Source organism: Pelodiscus sinensis, chromosome 15 (genome assembly GCF_049634645.1).
Source record: "Pelodiscus sinensis isolate JC-2024 chromosome 15, ASM4963464v1, whole genome shotgun sequence".
Classification (NCBI taxonomy): domain Eukaryota; kingdom Metazoa; phylum Chordata; order Testudines; family Trionychidae; genus Pelodiscus; species Pelodiscus sinensis.
Window position 1 is genome coordinate 10,123,315 of NC_134725.1, and position 16,928 is coordinate 10,140,242.

The window sequence follows — 16,928 nt, forward strand, 5'->3', positions numbered from 1 at the left end:
AGGGCACCTAAAAGCAAAAAGGTCACTTTGCAAATCTTGGTTCTGAGTTGTAGCAACATCCACCACTTCGATGGGCCCAGCCTGTAGCTCCAAACAAAGCCTGGCTCACCTGTCAGCTCTTCAAGAAGTACAGCTCCATTCCTTACAGGGCGGCTTCTGGGTGTATCAGACCTCAGGTGCTTGGGGCTGGAAAATGCTTGGCTCAGCTTGGCTTCCAGGTAAAGATAAACAAAAGGCCCTGTCCTGTCAGGCGGTTGCCTGGATTTGGTTCTTCTGAGATGTCAGTTCAGTCAAGACACCCACCCTTACGCAGCATGTGAGTGGTTGGGCCTTCCCTTCCTCACTCTACCTTCTCCTGAGCACTTTCACACAGGAGGGCTACGTCTAGACTGGCATGATTTTCCGGAAATGCTTTTAACGGAAAAGTTTTCCGTTAAAGCATTTTCGGAACAGAGCTTCTAGATTGGCACGGACGCTTTTCCGCAAAAGCGCTTTTTGCGGAAAAGCGTCCGTGGCCAATCTAGATGCGCTTTTCTGCAAAAAAAGCCCTGACTGCCATTCTCGCAATCGGGGCTTTTTTGCGGAAAACAAATCTGAGCTGTCTACACTGGCCCTTTTGCACAAAAGTTTTGCGCAAAAGGACTTTTGCCTGAATGGGAGCAGCATAGTATTTCCGCAAGAACACTGACAATCTTACATGAGATCGTCAGTGCTTTTCCGGAAATTCAAGCGGCCAGTGTAGACAGCTGGCAAGTTTTTCCGGAAAAGCGGCTGATTTTCTGGAAAAACTGGCCAGTCTAGACACAGCCAAGCTGCATAGCTATGGCCCTGCCTCTGGGAAACCATGTTAACTCTTTCCTCACCCATCGAGGGACAGGTCCTGCACACCCCATCACACTACCTCAGTAGGCAATAAACACCCATAGCACCTAGAGCAATGCAGTCTGGGATTTCCTGCTGCACACAGAATAGGGAGGATTCAGGAACATGGCTGAGAAGGGTTCTGTCCATACTGCCAAATCCTGTGGTGTGACCTGTTTACAGCAACAAAGACACATGTGAGCCTAGGTGGCTGGCAAGGGCTACACGTGGTTAGCTGCCATGGTTTCCACCCAACTATATTGTGTGAGGAGACCACCTGTGCCACTAACTTTTTTGTTTAAATAAAGTTCTAGTAGGAACAGGGCTTGTGCTGATAAGAAGTGTGCCAGGGGGGCATGTCCGAACTAAAGGGGCTGTTAGTAGGGTTGCTAGATGGTTTCACAAAAAATACCGCCCCCTCAGCCCCCCCCCCCCACCCAAAAAAAATCCTCTGGGAAAAAATTCTGTAAAGAGAGAAAAAAAAAAGCCTGCAGAAAATGTTGTTGAGCAAATAAAAGTTGTTGTCCTAAGCGGCCTTCTGTCGGGCGCCCAAGCCGGGCCTCGGGATGTCTGGTATTTTCTGAACTTTTTTACTGGACGGAAGGCACAAATACCGGGCTGTCTGGTTCAATACCAGACACCAGGCAACCCTAGACGTTAGTATAGTCATTATGAGGAAAAATATTGTCCTAGTAATATGCTCATTTTGCAGCATTGTAGGATGCCTGAGGGAGACATTGGGTCCATTAAAGCCCCTTAGCAGTAGAGCTTGTTGAAAATCAGAGTTGCCAGCATGTGGAGTTTTCTGATATTTTGATATTTGCTTTTATATGGAGTCAGGGTGAAAAGTAAAACATCAACGTTTTCTAGGGGGTGGAAAGTTCTGGACAAAGTCAACTGAGAAGTGTCAAAACATTTAGTTTGTAGAACCAAACTGAAGTGTTTTGTTTTACCTCCATTCAACATTAATTTGTCTCTTTTTGAGCTGCTGCAGTGCTCTTTTGGGAATTGTTGTTTGGATGCCTGCGGGCCAAGCCTCCTGGCTGGGCTACATCATCTGTGACAGACTGTGATCCTCTGACTCCCATGATGCACTGCACCAGCTTCACCACAGAGGAAGATTATGGTGCATCATTAGAGGGATAGCTCAGTTGGCTGGGAGGTTTTCCCACAGAGGCAAATGGTAGCAAGAATCTATAACTCCCTCTAGGCACCATGGCAACTTGGACAGACACAGATTAATGATAAACTGATATTAAAAATACTATTTTGTTTTCCTGAGTTAAAAAGATAAAAAAGATTCAGCAACACAGATTTCCCCCATAGAAAATTCTGATTTTGCAGAAATGGGGGGGAAAAAAAGTGTCATTTAAATTTCTCAAACAGCTCAACTTAAATGTTACCTCCTGTCACAACCCATCCCACCCACCACAAAATTCTGCTTTGCATCCCCCTTTCATTCTGTCGTCCCCTGAACCAGTCTGATTCCAATTGGTTTCTGGAAAGACAAAACAACTAAGAATGTCAACTAGTTTTATTCATCAAGTTTGTCCAATAAAAGCACAAATTCTCCTTGGAAAAAAAAAGAAAAGGTTTAAAACACATTTTACATTGCAAAATATGTCAGAGCTGTCTGTTTGCCTGTCTACAAAGCAACAACATCTTTCCATCACAAGCCCTGATGCTGCTAAGAGGGTTTTTAAGGACTAGTATTTCAAATAATGACAAAGATGTACAACTGGTTTGACTAAAAGGTTACATTTAAATTGAAGAGATTTTTGATAGTGTCACACATATTCCATCTGACATATAGCAAAATAACAATTAAGAAGACATCTGTTTAGTTATGTCTGATATACAGATAAATGAAACTGGAGCATGTAAGACCTCTATAAAACTTTGGTGAAACTGTGGGCCATATTGGATACGTATTGCTGAGGAAGAAGTATTGAAGAGAGAAGTTGAAGCTATGGAGTTATCTACCCCAATTTCAATCAAAATGGCTGCTTGGAGCTAGGAGCAGAGCCCATGAGAAGGGGATTTTGACCACTGCTTGGACCTTCCTATGGTCAATTCTCTGGCCTGTGCTGATAGGTGCCAGCTAATAGAGAAAAACAAGTGACTATTAAGAACAAAAAGTGTGTGGTCTAGTAACTAAGGCCCTCATCTAAGGATCAAGAGAGTTGTGGATTCTATTCCTGGCTTTGCCAATGACCCTGAGTGAGTCACTTCACCTTCCACCCTTCATCTGTCTGTTTAGATTATAAACTCACTGGGACAGGGACTGTCTACTACTGTGTGTATGTTGAGTGCCTACTTCTAGTAAAATAGGGCTCTATGCACCCGTAGGCCATCTAGGTGCAATCAAAGAATAACATTAGTAATGATACTGGAGGCCTACAGCCCACCACCTTCTCCCAGTGCAAAATTAATCTGATAAAAACTGGAATATGTTTGTAAAATGCGAGGAAACAGGGCCCTTTAAGAAAATACTCAATGTACACGTCCGCACAACTAATGCAATCACATCTGGAATTGGGGAGAAATCTTTTCAGGGAGGGAACAGGGAAAAAAGGGGAATGGGGAAGAAACATTAAGCACAGGTTGCTTCTTGGTTATCCATTGGGATCTCGGCGCCATAGCTGCTGTCTCCGTACTGACAATAGGGAGGTATTTGTGGAGCTTCAATGATCAGCAAACCCTCTGGTGATAGGGAAGCAAAAACTGTGGTGGGATCCACCTCATATGGGAGTCTGGAAAGAGGAATGGAAAATTAATGGATCTGCCAATCAGTTCTTCAGCATCTATCTCTTGCTCTCCTCCCACCCCCGCCACGTGCTTTTCATACAAGCACTTGTGATTGTTACCTGCATTTTATTTTCCAAAAATGGGGTTTCTGGGACTTTCATTTTGGCATCACAGCATCCTATGTTGCTACATCATTACTGACTTGTCTGGCCTTCATATTTTCCACTGGACAACATTGCCTAGGAATAGCCAAAATGGCTAGAGTCCTTCAAGGATACAAAATTTGTATCTGGGTCCATATCTGCAAAAATGAGCTGAAGATACCTGCACCAATATCCCTGGCTGCGGCTACCACGGATATAAAGAAGACATCCACGGATTTGCAGGGATCTAAATACTACTGCTGACGAACACAACTGCTCTATAGAAACGTAGATGCAAGTCTCTCAGGGTTATGTCTACACTGCATGACCATTTTGAAATTAGCTATTCTGGAATAGTTATTCCAAAATAGCTTATTTTGAAATAGTACGTCTACACTGCGGGGAAAACTCAAAATTAGTGCAAGGCAGGCTTCCCTAATGTAGACATGCTATCTCGATTTAGAGCTGCAGGAGGCACTGGGGAGGAATAACATAGAATGGCCCTGGTGAGGAGCGATTTCAAAATAGCACCAGTGGAGTGTCTACACTCGCCTTATTTTGAAATAGCCAGGGCTCAACAAATAATACAATCTACTTGCCCGTGGCGAGTAGACTGAAACCTGGAAGAGCCGGGTTCGGGCGATCTGTGCATGCGCAGATCGCCGGATAGCCCGGCTGGTGAGCAGGGCTCGCCATGGTTTGGCAAGCCCTGAAAAGAGCTATTTCAGATTAGGTATTTCCTTGTAGAATGAGGTTTAGAGAAGTCAGAATGAGCTGCCCACTATTTCGAAATTATTTCCAAATAACAGAATGGCTGTGTAGATGCTCGCATTGTTATTTCAAAATAACGCTATTTAACTCAAAATAACGATGCAGTGTAGACACACCCTAATCAATTGATTCTTAAACATAGATAGACGATAGTTCATCTGTAAGGACCATGAAGCTGAGTAAAATGTCTCCATGATTTGAGGTTAACAAATATTGCTAATAAATAGCAATTAAAAAATTATGAGGCACATCTAAGATATTCAACTGTAGACTTTTCTTTGCAAATGATCTTTACACTGTTTTGAATACACCCATGGAAATCCTCATTCAGGAATGGCATAGCCAGTTGTCACTTTCAGAGAATATGGTAATTAATAAATTGGACTAAATGCATTTAAGAAGAATGGCGCTAAGTGTAACGCACAGGACTAGATCTCAATAGTCTTGGAATCTTAACCACCCTGGCAGAGACTTGACTATGTCACTTAATCAGATCTTTCTGTGCTTCCGTTTCCCTGTCTGTAAATTGGTAGTGATAATATTTACATACATCATCGGCTCTTATGAAGCTAGATTGATTAATGTTTGTAAAGAGAAGCCCAGATGAAAAAACTATACATATGTAGAAAGAATGATTTATATTAAAATGAATTAATCTTAAGCAGATCCAGAAACTCATTTACCTGCACAGAGAACTGGTAATGCAGGTTTATTGGTATTATTGATTATTATTATTATAACTGCGCATATATATGTAGTTTTAAAGACCTGTCTTAGCCTTTCAAGATTTTCTGTTTAATCTCCTCTGCAGCTATGTTTGACTAGGTGTCACTCGCAGCTTATGAAGCTTGAACTTGTGCAAAGCATAAGCAAATCATCTTTATGTCACAGCCTGCGTCATGGCAAAAAAATCCATGTCTAAATAAGGAGCCTCTCTGGTTACTGAGTAGCTTGCCTGGGCTGGGCTAGGAAGCATAAGTTTTACTTTCACACTGTTATCTCCAATCCCACCCAACGAGTTTGTACTCAGATTGGCTTGTATCTGGGCAGCGAAGCCTCAATGCAGAGTTTGCTTCAATTTGGATTTCCAAAGAAATCCCCCATTCGGTTGGGGGCAGAGTGTAGGTGGGCCCAGGCTGGTAGTTTGGGAAGGCCATGCCTTCCCCCACCTAACATACCAGCTGCTGGAGGGAATGGCCACACAGCCACAAACCTAAATCCACTCTGACCAGGGAACACAAATCTCCCCAAAGCTGTTACAGCCCATGGGCACTGCTAGTGACAGCAGCACAGCCACATCCTGCTCCACTACAGCACTGAACGGGGGAAATCCCTCTCTGCTGTTTTGCTCCTACTCCACATTCTCAGGGAGAGCCCAAAACAGGAGGCCTGACTTTGGTCTCACCCAGGTAACACCACCAACATGAGTGCTTCTTACTCCAGACTTACACCACCCAAGTGGCAGCAGGGTCAGGCCCAAGGTGTCACCTTTGGCATCATGCTGCAGAAGACAGGAGAGTGCGGGGCCAGGTGGGCTACTCCATCACAGCCCTATGTACTGAACAAGAAGGCCTGGTAAGGTGATTCTGACATTTAAGGGCAGGAATATCTGGTTTGGGAGGGGGAGAGGAGCTAGCATCCCAGGGCAAGAGGTTCTAATTTCACCGAGGGCCCCACCTGACGCATTTATAGTATCCTGAAAAAACTCTGCCTTTCGCCAGTTCTGATCAGACAGTTTCACCATGCCATAAGCAAGGGGCTCTTAAAGTCAATGTACCCACCACTTCTCACCTGTTAAATACATGGCTCAGCTGAAAGGTGCAAAGTGAGTACTGTAATCTAGGACTTTGTCTCCCAGTCCAGCCAAGCACCTGAATGTGTGCATAACTTTAAATACACAAGCTGTTCCACTAACCTCTCTTTGGCTATGTCTACAAAGAAGCATTATATATAGTCTGCCATCTACACTACAAGCAGTTATTTCTACATAGTGTCAAAATAATGGCAAGCTGGAAGACGTCTTACTCCAACTCCTATAACCCTCATTACACGAAGAGTAAGGGAAGGAGAAGGAGGAGTGCTCTTTCTCGGACTTCCTGTGCAGTCAGCGCCAAAAGCCAAAATAAGCTATTTCAACTTCAGCTATGCAATTGTCATAGCTCAAATTGCGCAGCTTATTTCGGCTTTAGCCCTGCGGTGAAGACATGCCCTTTAAGTTATAAGTGTTCTGAAGTGTTTTCCTGACCTGCAGCCTTTGTTTCCATTCTGTGCCCTTTTCATTGTCTTTTTAAGAGTAAGCAATTTTTAAAAGTTAAAAAAAAATTAATAAAAACTCCTTTTTTGAACCTGCATATCCTTTTCCTGACAGTTTTGACTTCCCCCACTCATCTAGTTTTTGGAGGCTATGACATAATTTTCTTGCTCCCCTCCTTTGTCTTTATTTCCCCCGACGTAAGCACTCCAGACAATTCCAAAAATATTGTCACAATAAAAATAGTTAGGGTTATGGCTGGGTAAAGAGTAAGAAAAGATCCTTCATTTTGCCTTAATTATGAAATATTTATGAGCACCATGAGCTAATGGGACATTTGTCTTGTGTTACAGACCCACCATGGGACTCACTTAGCCAGAGTCAGGGATATCACAGGCAATAAATCTGTCATGTCTAGCTGTGATCTGGGAACACCCACCAGCTTTAGCCCTTCCTACTTGTCCAGTCTGGTTCCTTTCCAGCCTGTTCTGTCCAGCTTTGACTTTCCTGGCAATGGAAAGAATATTTGCAAATATGTCGTGACATTCAGGTCTATGCCTGTCTGCATTCTGTATACTGTGACAGGGTAGGTTATAGGACTGGATGGAAGGGCAGAGAGTCAGCTCTAAAAAAAAAAACCAGACCATCAACAGCCTAAGACAGGGATGCTATAAATCAATTAAGAGCCAGGTGAGTGGATTTCAGGCGCCCTGGGACCTATTTAAAAACCTTGGGGGTGGGGGGATAGAGGAGAGTGGAACTGATAAGAAGAATCAAAGAGGCTGAGGAGAGTAACATCAGCACTGACAAAGGCTGCAGGGGGAAGCGAGGGGCTCTGACAGGGAGTGTTTGGAGGCCCCCTTCCCCCTAGGTGTCTAGAAACTTCAGCAGGTAGCTGAGGAGGACTGTTTACTCAGTCCTGATTAAACATTCCTGAGTATGCCAAAGACAGAAGTCCAAAAGCCAAGAAAAGGCAAGTGGGACTTGTCCTGTGGCCTTTAAACTGTGGGATAGTGGTCAGAACAGGGGTCTGGGACCCAGGAGCGGGACTGACCCTGCCACAATACACAGAAGCTTAAACATGTATGCAGTGAAGATTAAACACTCACACCCCAACCACACTTTGTGCCTTTGTGGCTGAAAAGAAGCTGTCAGGCAGTGGAGTTAAAACTTGGAATTGTCTCAGGATGTCTAGTTCTTGGCCCTTCAAAAGAGCATTTTTGTCTATAAACTACAGGCAGTCCCCGGGTTACGTACAAGATAGGGACTGTAGGTTTGTTCTTAAGTTGAATTTGTATGTAAGTCGGAACTGGTACATATTGTAGGGGAAACTCTAGCCAAACATTTCTCCAGAGCTCAGTTTTATTCTCCCAAACCTCACTTCCCTCAGTCCTTTATTCTCAAGCTGAGGTGTCTGCTGAGAAAAGCCGCTCTGCATCTCCCTGGTCTGCTGGGAGGGGTGCTAGCTTCGCATCTCCCTGGTCTGCTGGGGGGGAAGCAGCTAGTGTGGGGTTGCCTCACTCCGTTTGTAAGTAGGGATCCGATGTAAGTCGGATCCATGTAACCCGGGGACTGCCTGTATAAAGTGCTCTTCAAAGCTGGGCAAGACATTAGAACTGTTTTACAGATGAGGAACCTGAGTCACAGTGACACAGCAGGTCAATGACAGAAAAGGGAATAGAATCTAGGTCTCCAGCCTTCTAGGCATGTTATAAATGTAGTTTCCCCTACGAGTGTACAATTCCGTGAAATAGACATAAGTCTGCAATCAGACTTGAACTGCCCTGAAGGGAAATTTGGAGCTGGATTTGATTTGACCTCTTCTCTAGTAGACAGCAGTGAATTTTGGGAGCATTTGGCCCTGAAGATAAGAGGAATTTGTTGTCTTTGGCTTGTTTTCTAAGACATCCCATAAGGGGCCTGTTTTCGCAGGAGCACCTGTTCAGTAGGAGCAGGATGGAGACACATAGACTCATCTCACTCCTCTCACCACATGGAAATGTCTTTCTCTGTCACGGTCAGGCTGGGGTTGAATGTGAGCTAGTAAGAACATTGCCATCAGCTGTGCAGTCTTGTGGCTTTAAATTTCATAGAGCTTTCTGGAGCATGACTCATTCGCATCGTGTAAGTATCAAGGACTTCAGTGGGGTTTTTTTTTTTTGTTATTACTCATGTACTCATAAATAGTTCAAAAAGATATTGTGGCATCATCGGTCCAAATTTATTCCTGGTGTAACTCCACTGAAGTCAGTACGATGACATAAGAGTGAACTTGGCCCCTGAGCTCTTTTGCACAAACACAGACTCGGGCTTGTAATAACAAAGTCTGAAGGAATGTGGTTTTGTGGGCAGGGAATTCAACACTTTTTAAACACATTTCACTGATTTATGTTTCCCACCGAGCTTTACCAGGAGCCAGACTTTATGGCTGTGGTTTTCAAAGCTGTCCAGGATGTTAGATACATAACTAGGGATGTAAAATACCTTGTAAATTGTTAACTGGTTAAGCTATAGGTTTAACCAGTTAACTGCCTGCCGTGCTGGGCTGGGAGGGCAGTTCCAGCTGGGCTGGATGGCAGTTAACTGTTTGCTCCAGTAAGCATGCGGGTAAGGTAATGCACACTGGTTAACCAATGGAACTTTTACAACCATATACACAACTCTAACTAATGTCAATGAGAATTTTGTCTTGGTCAACTAGGAAGCCTTGAAATATCTTAGTCTGTTTGCTGGTGGACTCCATGCAGGTGGGGTGGGAAGGGAGGAGAGGAAGGCTCAGCATCTGCTGAAGAGGATGGAGCGGATGGCTGCTGGTAGGGCTGGCCTCTGAGACCAATGCTGAAATCATACCCCAATACAGTGTTACAGTGGGGTTTGGTAACTGGCTCCAATAGATGGACTTGGAGGCTGCCCTTTCAAGCCAGAGAGCTTGCCACCAGTTTCCCTAGGAGTACACGGCCTGTAATAGGACTTCAGCATCCATATTAACCCCATCTAGATGAACCGTAAGGCTGCATCTACACTGGCATGATTTTGCGCAAATACTTTTAACCGAAAAGTTTTTCTGTTAAAAGTATTTGCACAAGAGAGCATCTATACTGGCATGTGCCTTTGCGCAAAAGATGTGCTTTTGTGCAAAAGCATCTGTGGCAGTGTAGATGCTCTCTTGCGCAAGAAAGCTCTGATGGCCATTTTAGCCATCGGGCTTTCTCGTGCAAGAAATTAACGTTGTTGTCTACACTGGCCCTCTTGCGCAAGAGGGCTTATTCCTGAGCGGGAATGTTAGAGTATTTGCGCAAGAACCACTGATTTTGTACATTACAAAGTCAGTGTTCTTGCGCAAATACTCATAGCCAGTATAGACAGGCAGCAAGATTTTGCGCAAAATCATGCCAGTCTAGACACAGCCTAAGGACACAATCTGCCCATTGGCCTATCCCATTGAAATCCATGGGACCCAAGTCATCTAAGTGCAGCATCTGTCGAGCAGAGAGTTGAGGGAGAAGGACATAATGACTTGCTCAGAAGATAATTTCATGCTCTGAAAAATAAGAGACTCATCATTCCCAAGTCCCGCATTCCTCTTCTCTCTGCCCCAATACAGAAGTCAGCCCTACCAGACAAGTGCCAGATAAGCAAGAACCGAGAGAAACCACTGTGTATATTATACATACTGGATTTTCTTGGTGAAGTTCTTGGAGACAATTCCTCCTTCTACCTGTTGCTCTTCATGTTTACCTGGAGGGGACAAGAAAACACAATGTGATGGGCTCACCAGGCTGTTTTATCAATTGGAAAAAGAAGTTCCACTTGGAATTTTCTCCCCTCCCCCACGTTCAAATCTCCCTTCACAGTTGACCCAGCAAAGCTCCTGCTCCTAGAAGAAAAATAACACGGGGAGAGACATATAGTGGAGGAACCTGCTGTAATAAGCCTAAAATTTAGCAACAATCAGGAACCGTGGAAGAAGGAACTCTGCCCTCTGCATCTAGGTTAGTGGGCCTAGGTCTGCTCTCCCTTACACCAATGCAATTACATTGGCCTCCATGGAGTTGTTTCTGATTTACACCAATGTGAGAAGATAGTTAGGTCTGGCCTCTCAATGATGAATTGTAAGTTGGTGACATGGGGTCAAGGCTACCCTACCCTTTATATTCTGCTAAATGGGAGGGACTCTTAGACAGACGGGGGGTAGGGGGAAGGTTACAAGGAGATGATTAGCTATGGAAGAGATGGAGAAACACTGATCTAAGACAACCTTCTAAAACACTGATATAAGACGACAATCTAAGACAACAGCCAAAAGCATGTGGACAATCCAAGTTCTAGATGAAGCAAATACAGAAAAACCTGTTCTCACTTCCACACTATCCAGAAAAAGGAATAGGTTAATTGGGTAATGCTTTTAGAGGGCCTGTTCCTGTACCATCAAAGCCAATGGGGACTTTGCTCTTGGCTCCAACAAGCCCTGATCCAAAGTGCTCAGGATGTGACAACCAATCAGCGCTACTGGAAGATTTGAGGCGAGAGGGAATGGGGGGTGGACAGAGGCAAAAATAGTGTGTTAAAGATACTTAGAATGCAGTGTAGCAAGGTGCTTTTTGACTGTTTGAACAGCTGGAGACAGATCAATAAAAAAAAACAGGAAAATCTATATAAATTCACGGGTAAGAGGGTTTAAATAACCTGACGCATTGACAGGTGAGGTCTTGGTGGGCCCAGTTTTCTGGCACTGCTGGCTGTTTCGTATTGCTGCAATGAGCAGAGAAACCCACACAATGGGAATAGTTTAAGTCAAGCTTCGGGGAAGCACCTGAACATTTGTGTGCAAGGCATGGATGAAAGATTTCACAGCAGCTGTAAGTGTGTCCTGTATCACCACCCATGCCCGTCAAATTATCAGAGTCTCCCACCCAGCGCTGTAAAAAATGGTTGTGAATCCAAAAGTGATTCAGTGTGGGAGGTTAAGAGAAGTAGCTGTAGCTAAAGAAATGAGGCTATGTCTTAGGGTGGACTGTGACAGTCCACACCTCCACCTTCTTCCTCCTGATCTGCATCTTTCTTAGCTACTGGAGCTCCCCTTTCAGCGTAAGTGGTGAAGACCCATGTTTTCTGAGCTGACGGCATGGAGTGACTGTGGGAGATCTAGCTATATGTGGCTGGGGTTTGCTACACTAACATCAACCTCCAATGAAACATGGAATTAACAAGGTGCGCTGAACTTCTCTGCTCTGTCTCTTTGGTTTCACCAACCCCATGCATTAAAAATTCATGAGTAAGCCCCGTGCAAACCATGACATTGGCTTAGCAATCATGAAAAAATGTTTTCTGAGGTTTTAAGTTCACCCTCAGGCCACTTTTTGACACTTCACAGCAATAAGGGCTAGACCGTTATCTTTACTGCATAGCGAAAGCCAAGATTCTCACTGGATTCCATGCCTCCAGATCCTCGAGCTTTAAGAAAAATCACTAATAATCATGAGACCCCTATTGAAATCTCATGAGGTGGCAACACTAGTGCCCTCTTATGTGTCTGCAATGTCTCTGGCCCACTTTGGGTGCTCCTTAGCTATTGATAATGGACAGGTAATCACTCTCTGCTACACAATGGCCAATATTCGGATTCAGCTTCCTCAGGGTTAAATTCCAGAATGGAGCACGTGGCTGAATTAGAACATTGTGTCAGAGAGCAGTGCTAAGGGTGAAACATTATTGGAGTTGGTTCTGGGCAGATGACTCTAATTAAACCTGGGGCATTGTCTGCCAAGCAACAGACTGACAGAAAACCCTATGCCTTGTTTTTGTGTTTAAATGCAAGTTTAAAATCCAAGTGGATGCTCTGTGATTCTTCGTTACATGGCAGATGTATAGCTCAGAGGCCTATAATAAATATACTGAAGTAGATGTGGAAAAATAATTAGAGGGTCCCAATTGTGATCTCACACCTGCATAAATCAGCAGTGACCATATGGCGGTATACAGTTAGGACAGAATCCTAGAACACTAGAACTGGAAGGGACCTCGAGAGGTCATCGAGTCCAGTCCCCTGCCCTCAAGGCAGAACCAAGCACCATCTAGATCCAGAATGGAGCTGGGAGAAATTCTTCAGACAATAAACTCTCTTCATTGACAGATACAGATTCAAGCAGACGTAAACGTATTGTGAATCTGTGAAGAATTTGCTGTGTAGCATCTGTTAATCACCTCCCCCACCTCCCAAAAAATCAAAATAGTCAGTACTGCAATTACCTAGGGCAAATGTTTTGATTTTTTAAACTGATTTTCTTTCAAATTTAATTTTTTTGTTTTAAATGTACGGTACAAAAATCCAAAAAACGAAAATGGACCGTTTGTTTTGGTCCCGAACAAACCACCCCTCCTGACTTTTTCAGTTTGGCCAGCAAACAAACAAACAAACAAACAAACAAACAAATTCAGTTTGGTGCCCAGCTCTGGTCCTGTTTCAGACTTGCAGTGACAGCTGCTGACCCAGTGGCAGAATTTACCAGAAGACACATACTCTATTGATGGGGAGCAGAGGGCTTCCTACAGAAAGAATCACCCCTTCCCCAAGTCAAATGCCGCAGGAAGAAAACTGGTTTCTAGCTGCAACTCCTTAGTTCCATTTTGAAGGCAGATTCTGCCTTCATGGCAGCGGGTGCAACTCCCATCGACTTCACCTCTCAGAAGGAGTTACCTTCTTTGCTCTCTACGGGGGCAGAGGCCCAAAGAGCTGCCATCAGCTACAAGGTCAGGTTCCAGCCCGAGAGGGAAGCTCCTACCAGCAGGCAGCTCAGACATGTTGACTTACAATTTAACAGATCAACTCCGAACCACAAGGACATGCCCTCTCCCCCTGTGGCATTCCCAGAGCAAGCTGGGAATGAATGGGGGTGTCCTTTTGTTTGGTTCATCCTGGCCTTTACTCATTTGGTCCTTTGAAAGAGTCTGTGGGCCAGAATTCCCCAGGTGCATCCCAATGCTCCTGCAGGAGTCCCTTCTTGAAGGGGGAAGACCTTCCCTCTCAGGTAAGCCCGCTCCTCTGGCAAGGCTTAGCAAGCTCTCTCCTGCTCTCCCTAGGCTTACTCTGGGTTATGGTCACTTTTGCTGTGGCTTCCCTTACTTCTTTGAAGCACAGAAATCCAAGCCTGGTGAGATCCATGAATAATCCATATTCTCCCTCCATCAGCATAGGATTGGCTTAACACTTTACCCACTCTGGTCTGATGGGTCATTGCACTCCCAACGTTTTCCCATTGTTTTGCTGTAGTACCAGTCTCCCTCCTGACATTTCAGGCTGAAAGCACATCTCGATGGACTCCCCCCCTCCACCCTTCCCCTCCCAGGAGCGGCCTTTATGTAATTCTCTCCTATCCCTAGTATAACCCTCTTCCTTCCTTCCTGGGGGATGGGCAGGTGGTCAGAGCACTTACTGCTCTTGTCTCTGAATCAGCTCCTTAGCTGGAGTAAACCAGCACGGTTCTTTTCAAGTCAAGGGAGTGAAACTGGTTTAAAGCAGCTGAAGAGGCAGCCATGGTTCTTTTACTTTTCAGCTGTTCAGACCCAGAGCCGCATTATGACTTTCATGGGCCCTAGGCACTTTTGCCTTCGTGGGCTCCTTCCTCCATAAAAAAAATATATATTAAAAATTATTTTTGATATAACTTTAAATACTTCAACATTTTTTTTCTGTTTGAGGCAAAATGTAATAGATTTTCGTGGGCCCTAAAAGTTTCAATTTTTTCTGATGTGAGAAAAAAACTAAAACATTTTCTTCGACCCTAAAAGTTCATTTTTTTCCTTCTGATTTTAAAAGACATTAAAACATTTTCATGGGCCCCTAAAAGTATCGTGGGCCCTAGGCACTGTGCCTACTGGATAAGTCGCTTCCTTCCCCCTGGCGCTTGCTTAGCAGGGCTGTGGAAAGAGAATCTCATCAGGGATTTTTTCCCCCTCTGCCCACTTTGTTTTCCTGGTAACACGTTATTTTTAATGCTGCATTAATTGCAGGGGAAATCACAATAGAATTTTTATGGACGAGCTTATGGCCTCTTCATTCGGCACCAGCGAATTGGCTCTGTCATCAGTGTTATTGCTGGGGCTGCTAAATGAATTAATGATTAGACACAACGTAAAGAAAGGGTTCCCCCTCCCCCCAGGTTATTTCTTTTGTTGTTTCTACTCTGTTAACCTCTCCCTTTGTTTTCCAATTTTATGTTCGGTTTCCATCACCCTTCCCTGACTCCATTGCACAATGTATGTGCTTTTTCTCCTGGGTTGTTAATCCTGCCTTATTTTAAAACTTCCACTTAACTCTTTGCACTCATCTCTTTCCCAGCCCCCCTGCCTCCTGCTTTTCTTTTGGTCTAGTTGTCCTGCCCCTTTAAGACTTGCAACTGTTTGGGGACTGTAGAGGAGGGGCATTCCTGACTGGTGAATGCCCAAGGACTGTAATTAGACTTTGTCCCTTTAAAGGAATTCCCCTCCCACTTAGCCTCCCCTCCTGCACCCCAGGGTAGCATAAACTCTGAAATGATCCGTAATTAAAAGAATGAGCAAGGAGCCCAACCCTGCAAACCCTCACAGCAAGCAGGCTTGGGCCTACTGACACAGTGATACTCACACCCAAAACTTAAGTGTAGTTGCATATATATACAAATATATACTCAAATATATGCAAATAGCTTCTTTCACACTTTTGGGGGGGGGGGGGAGCCGAGTCTGCACAGGATAAACTTAAAAAACAACAAATGGTCTGGTAGCACTTTATAGACTAACAAAACATCTACGTGTTTCGTTAGTCTTTAAAGTGCTACCAGACTATTTGTTGTTTTTTAAGTTCTTTCACACTGACGGGCACAAATTCAAAGATTAGGGCAAGACTACACAACACACAGGCCCCATTTAAGTCAGTTCTGCTGATATTAATAAAATGCAATAATTACCTGATTTCCACCCTCATGACAGCACCAGGAATTTAACTCCTAAAACGAGTATCAACAGAAGACCATTCTATTGACTCCACTGGCTGCATTTTGAGCCCCGTGTAAAACCAAACTGCACTGTGGAGTGCAAACAAACAGGCTGCGTGTTGAGTGGCCCTGCTCTAGGCCCTGAATGCTGTCTCCCACTAGCAACAACTCCATTTTTAAGGACCTAGTTTTATTTCCATTCCCCTGTGTTCCTCTTTTCTGCGCTTCCCTTCCTTTTCCACTGGCCCCTCGCTCACCTGACACTTCCACAAAGCCATCCTTGGTTTTCACCGTCAGCTCCTCAGGTTTAAAGCTCTGCACGTTGACACACACCTTCCAGGGCTCCCCAGAGAAGGGAGCAGGACTCCGATCTTCAGGGTAACTGCCGAACCTGGAGCTGTACCCAGGAGGGGACATGCCAGGGGAGGCTCGGGCCATTCCTGACCGCAGTGGACCAGGCCATGTACTGGTCAGTCGCGGGCGAGCCCAGTCCAGCAAGTCTGCAGTCAGGTCCCCAGAGAAAGGGCACATGCCAAAGTCATCATCCAGGAGTCGAGAGGACAAGCCGGGCTCTCTGAAGCGGTCTCGGACACTTCGGTGCCTGGTGGGGTAATGGCAGGAAAAGGGCATCTGGCCATCAGCCATGATTTTATTCTATGGTAAATGCAACAGCAAGAGAGGATAAAATTCTTCCGACCTTATCCAGCTTCTGGTGCACCAGCTGCCCCAGGAAATGTCTGTGTTTGCTTTTCTGTTCCTGAGTGCCAAGCTTCAGTGGAAGAATTTCCCAAGAAAGATTTGTCCACTCCCCCAAACCAAGGAGAGAGGAACTGCTGTGCCTTGATTCTGACAGGCAGTTTATACCAGAATCCTCCTGCCCTCCAAAACAACAAAATTTAAAAAAAAAAATTAGAGCTGAATCATTCAAAGATTTAAAAATGCAGAAAGCAGTGAGAGGAGAGAACAAAGTTTCCTGTTTGTTTTAAATCCCACACAAGAGAAAGAGGAGGAGAGGGGGGAAAAAAAACCCAGATGAAAATCTCTTTGTGGGAATGAGAAACTTCCAAACTCGAGAGCCTTGTTTCTTCTTTCTTCCTGCTTCTTTATCTTCAGATCCCTGGCAGGAGCTTAAATAAATGTGTGTTCTCCAAGTCCAGAAACTTCTCTAACATTCCAGCCAGC

General features: G+C 44.6%; 1 protein-coding gene across 1 annotated transcript; it reads right to left on the reverse strand.

Moving 5' to 3' along the window:
• Nucleotides 1-2,380: 2,380 nt before the first annotated feature.
• On the reverse strand, nt 2,381-16,928 carry HSPB8 (heat shock protein family B (small) member 8). The gene is made up of 3 exons (XM_006134168.4): nt 16,004-16,928; nt 10,449-10,512; nt 2,381-3,614 (listed from the first exon to the last, which is right to left on the reverse strand). Exons 1-3 carry the CDS (start codon nt 16,389-16,391, stop codon nt 3,455-3,457), a joined length of 612 nt encoding a protein of 203 aa, XP_006134230.1. The 5' UTR covers nt 16,392-16,928; the 3' UTR covers nt 2,381-3,454.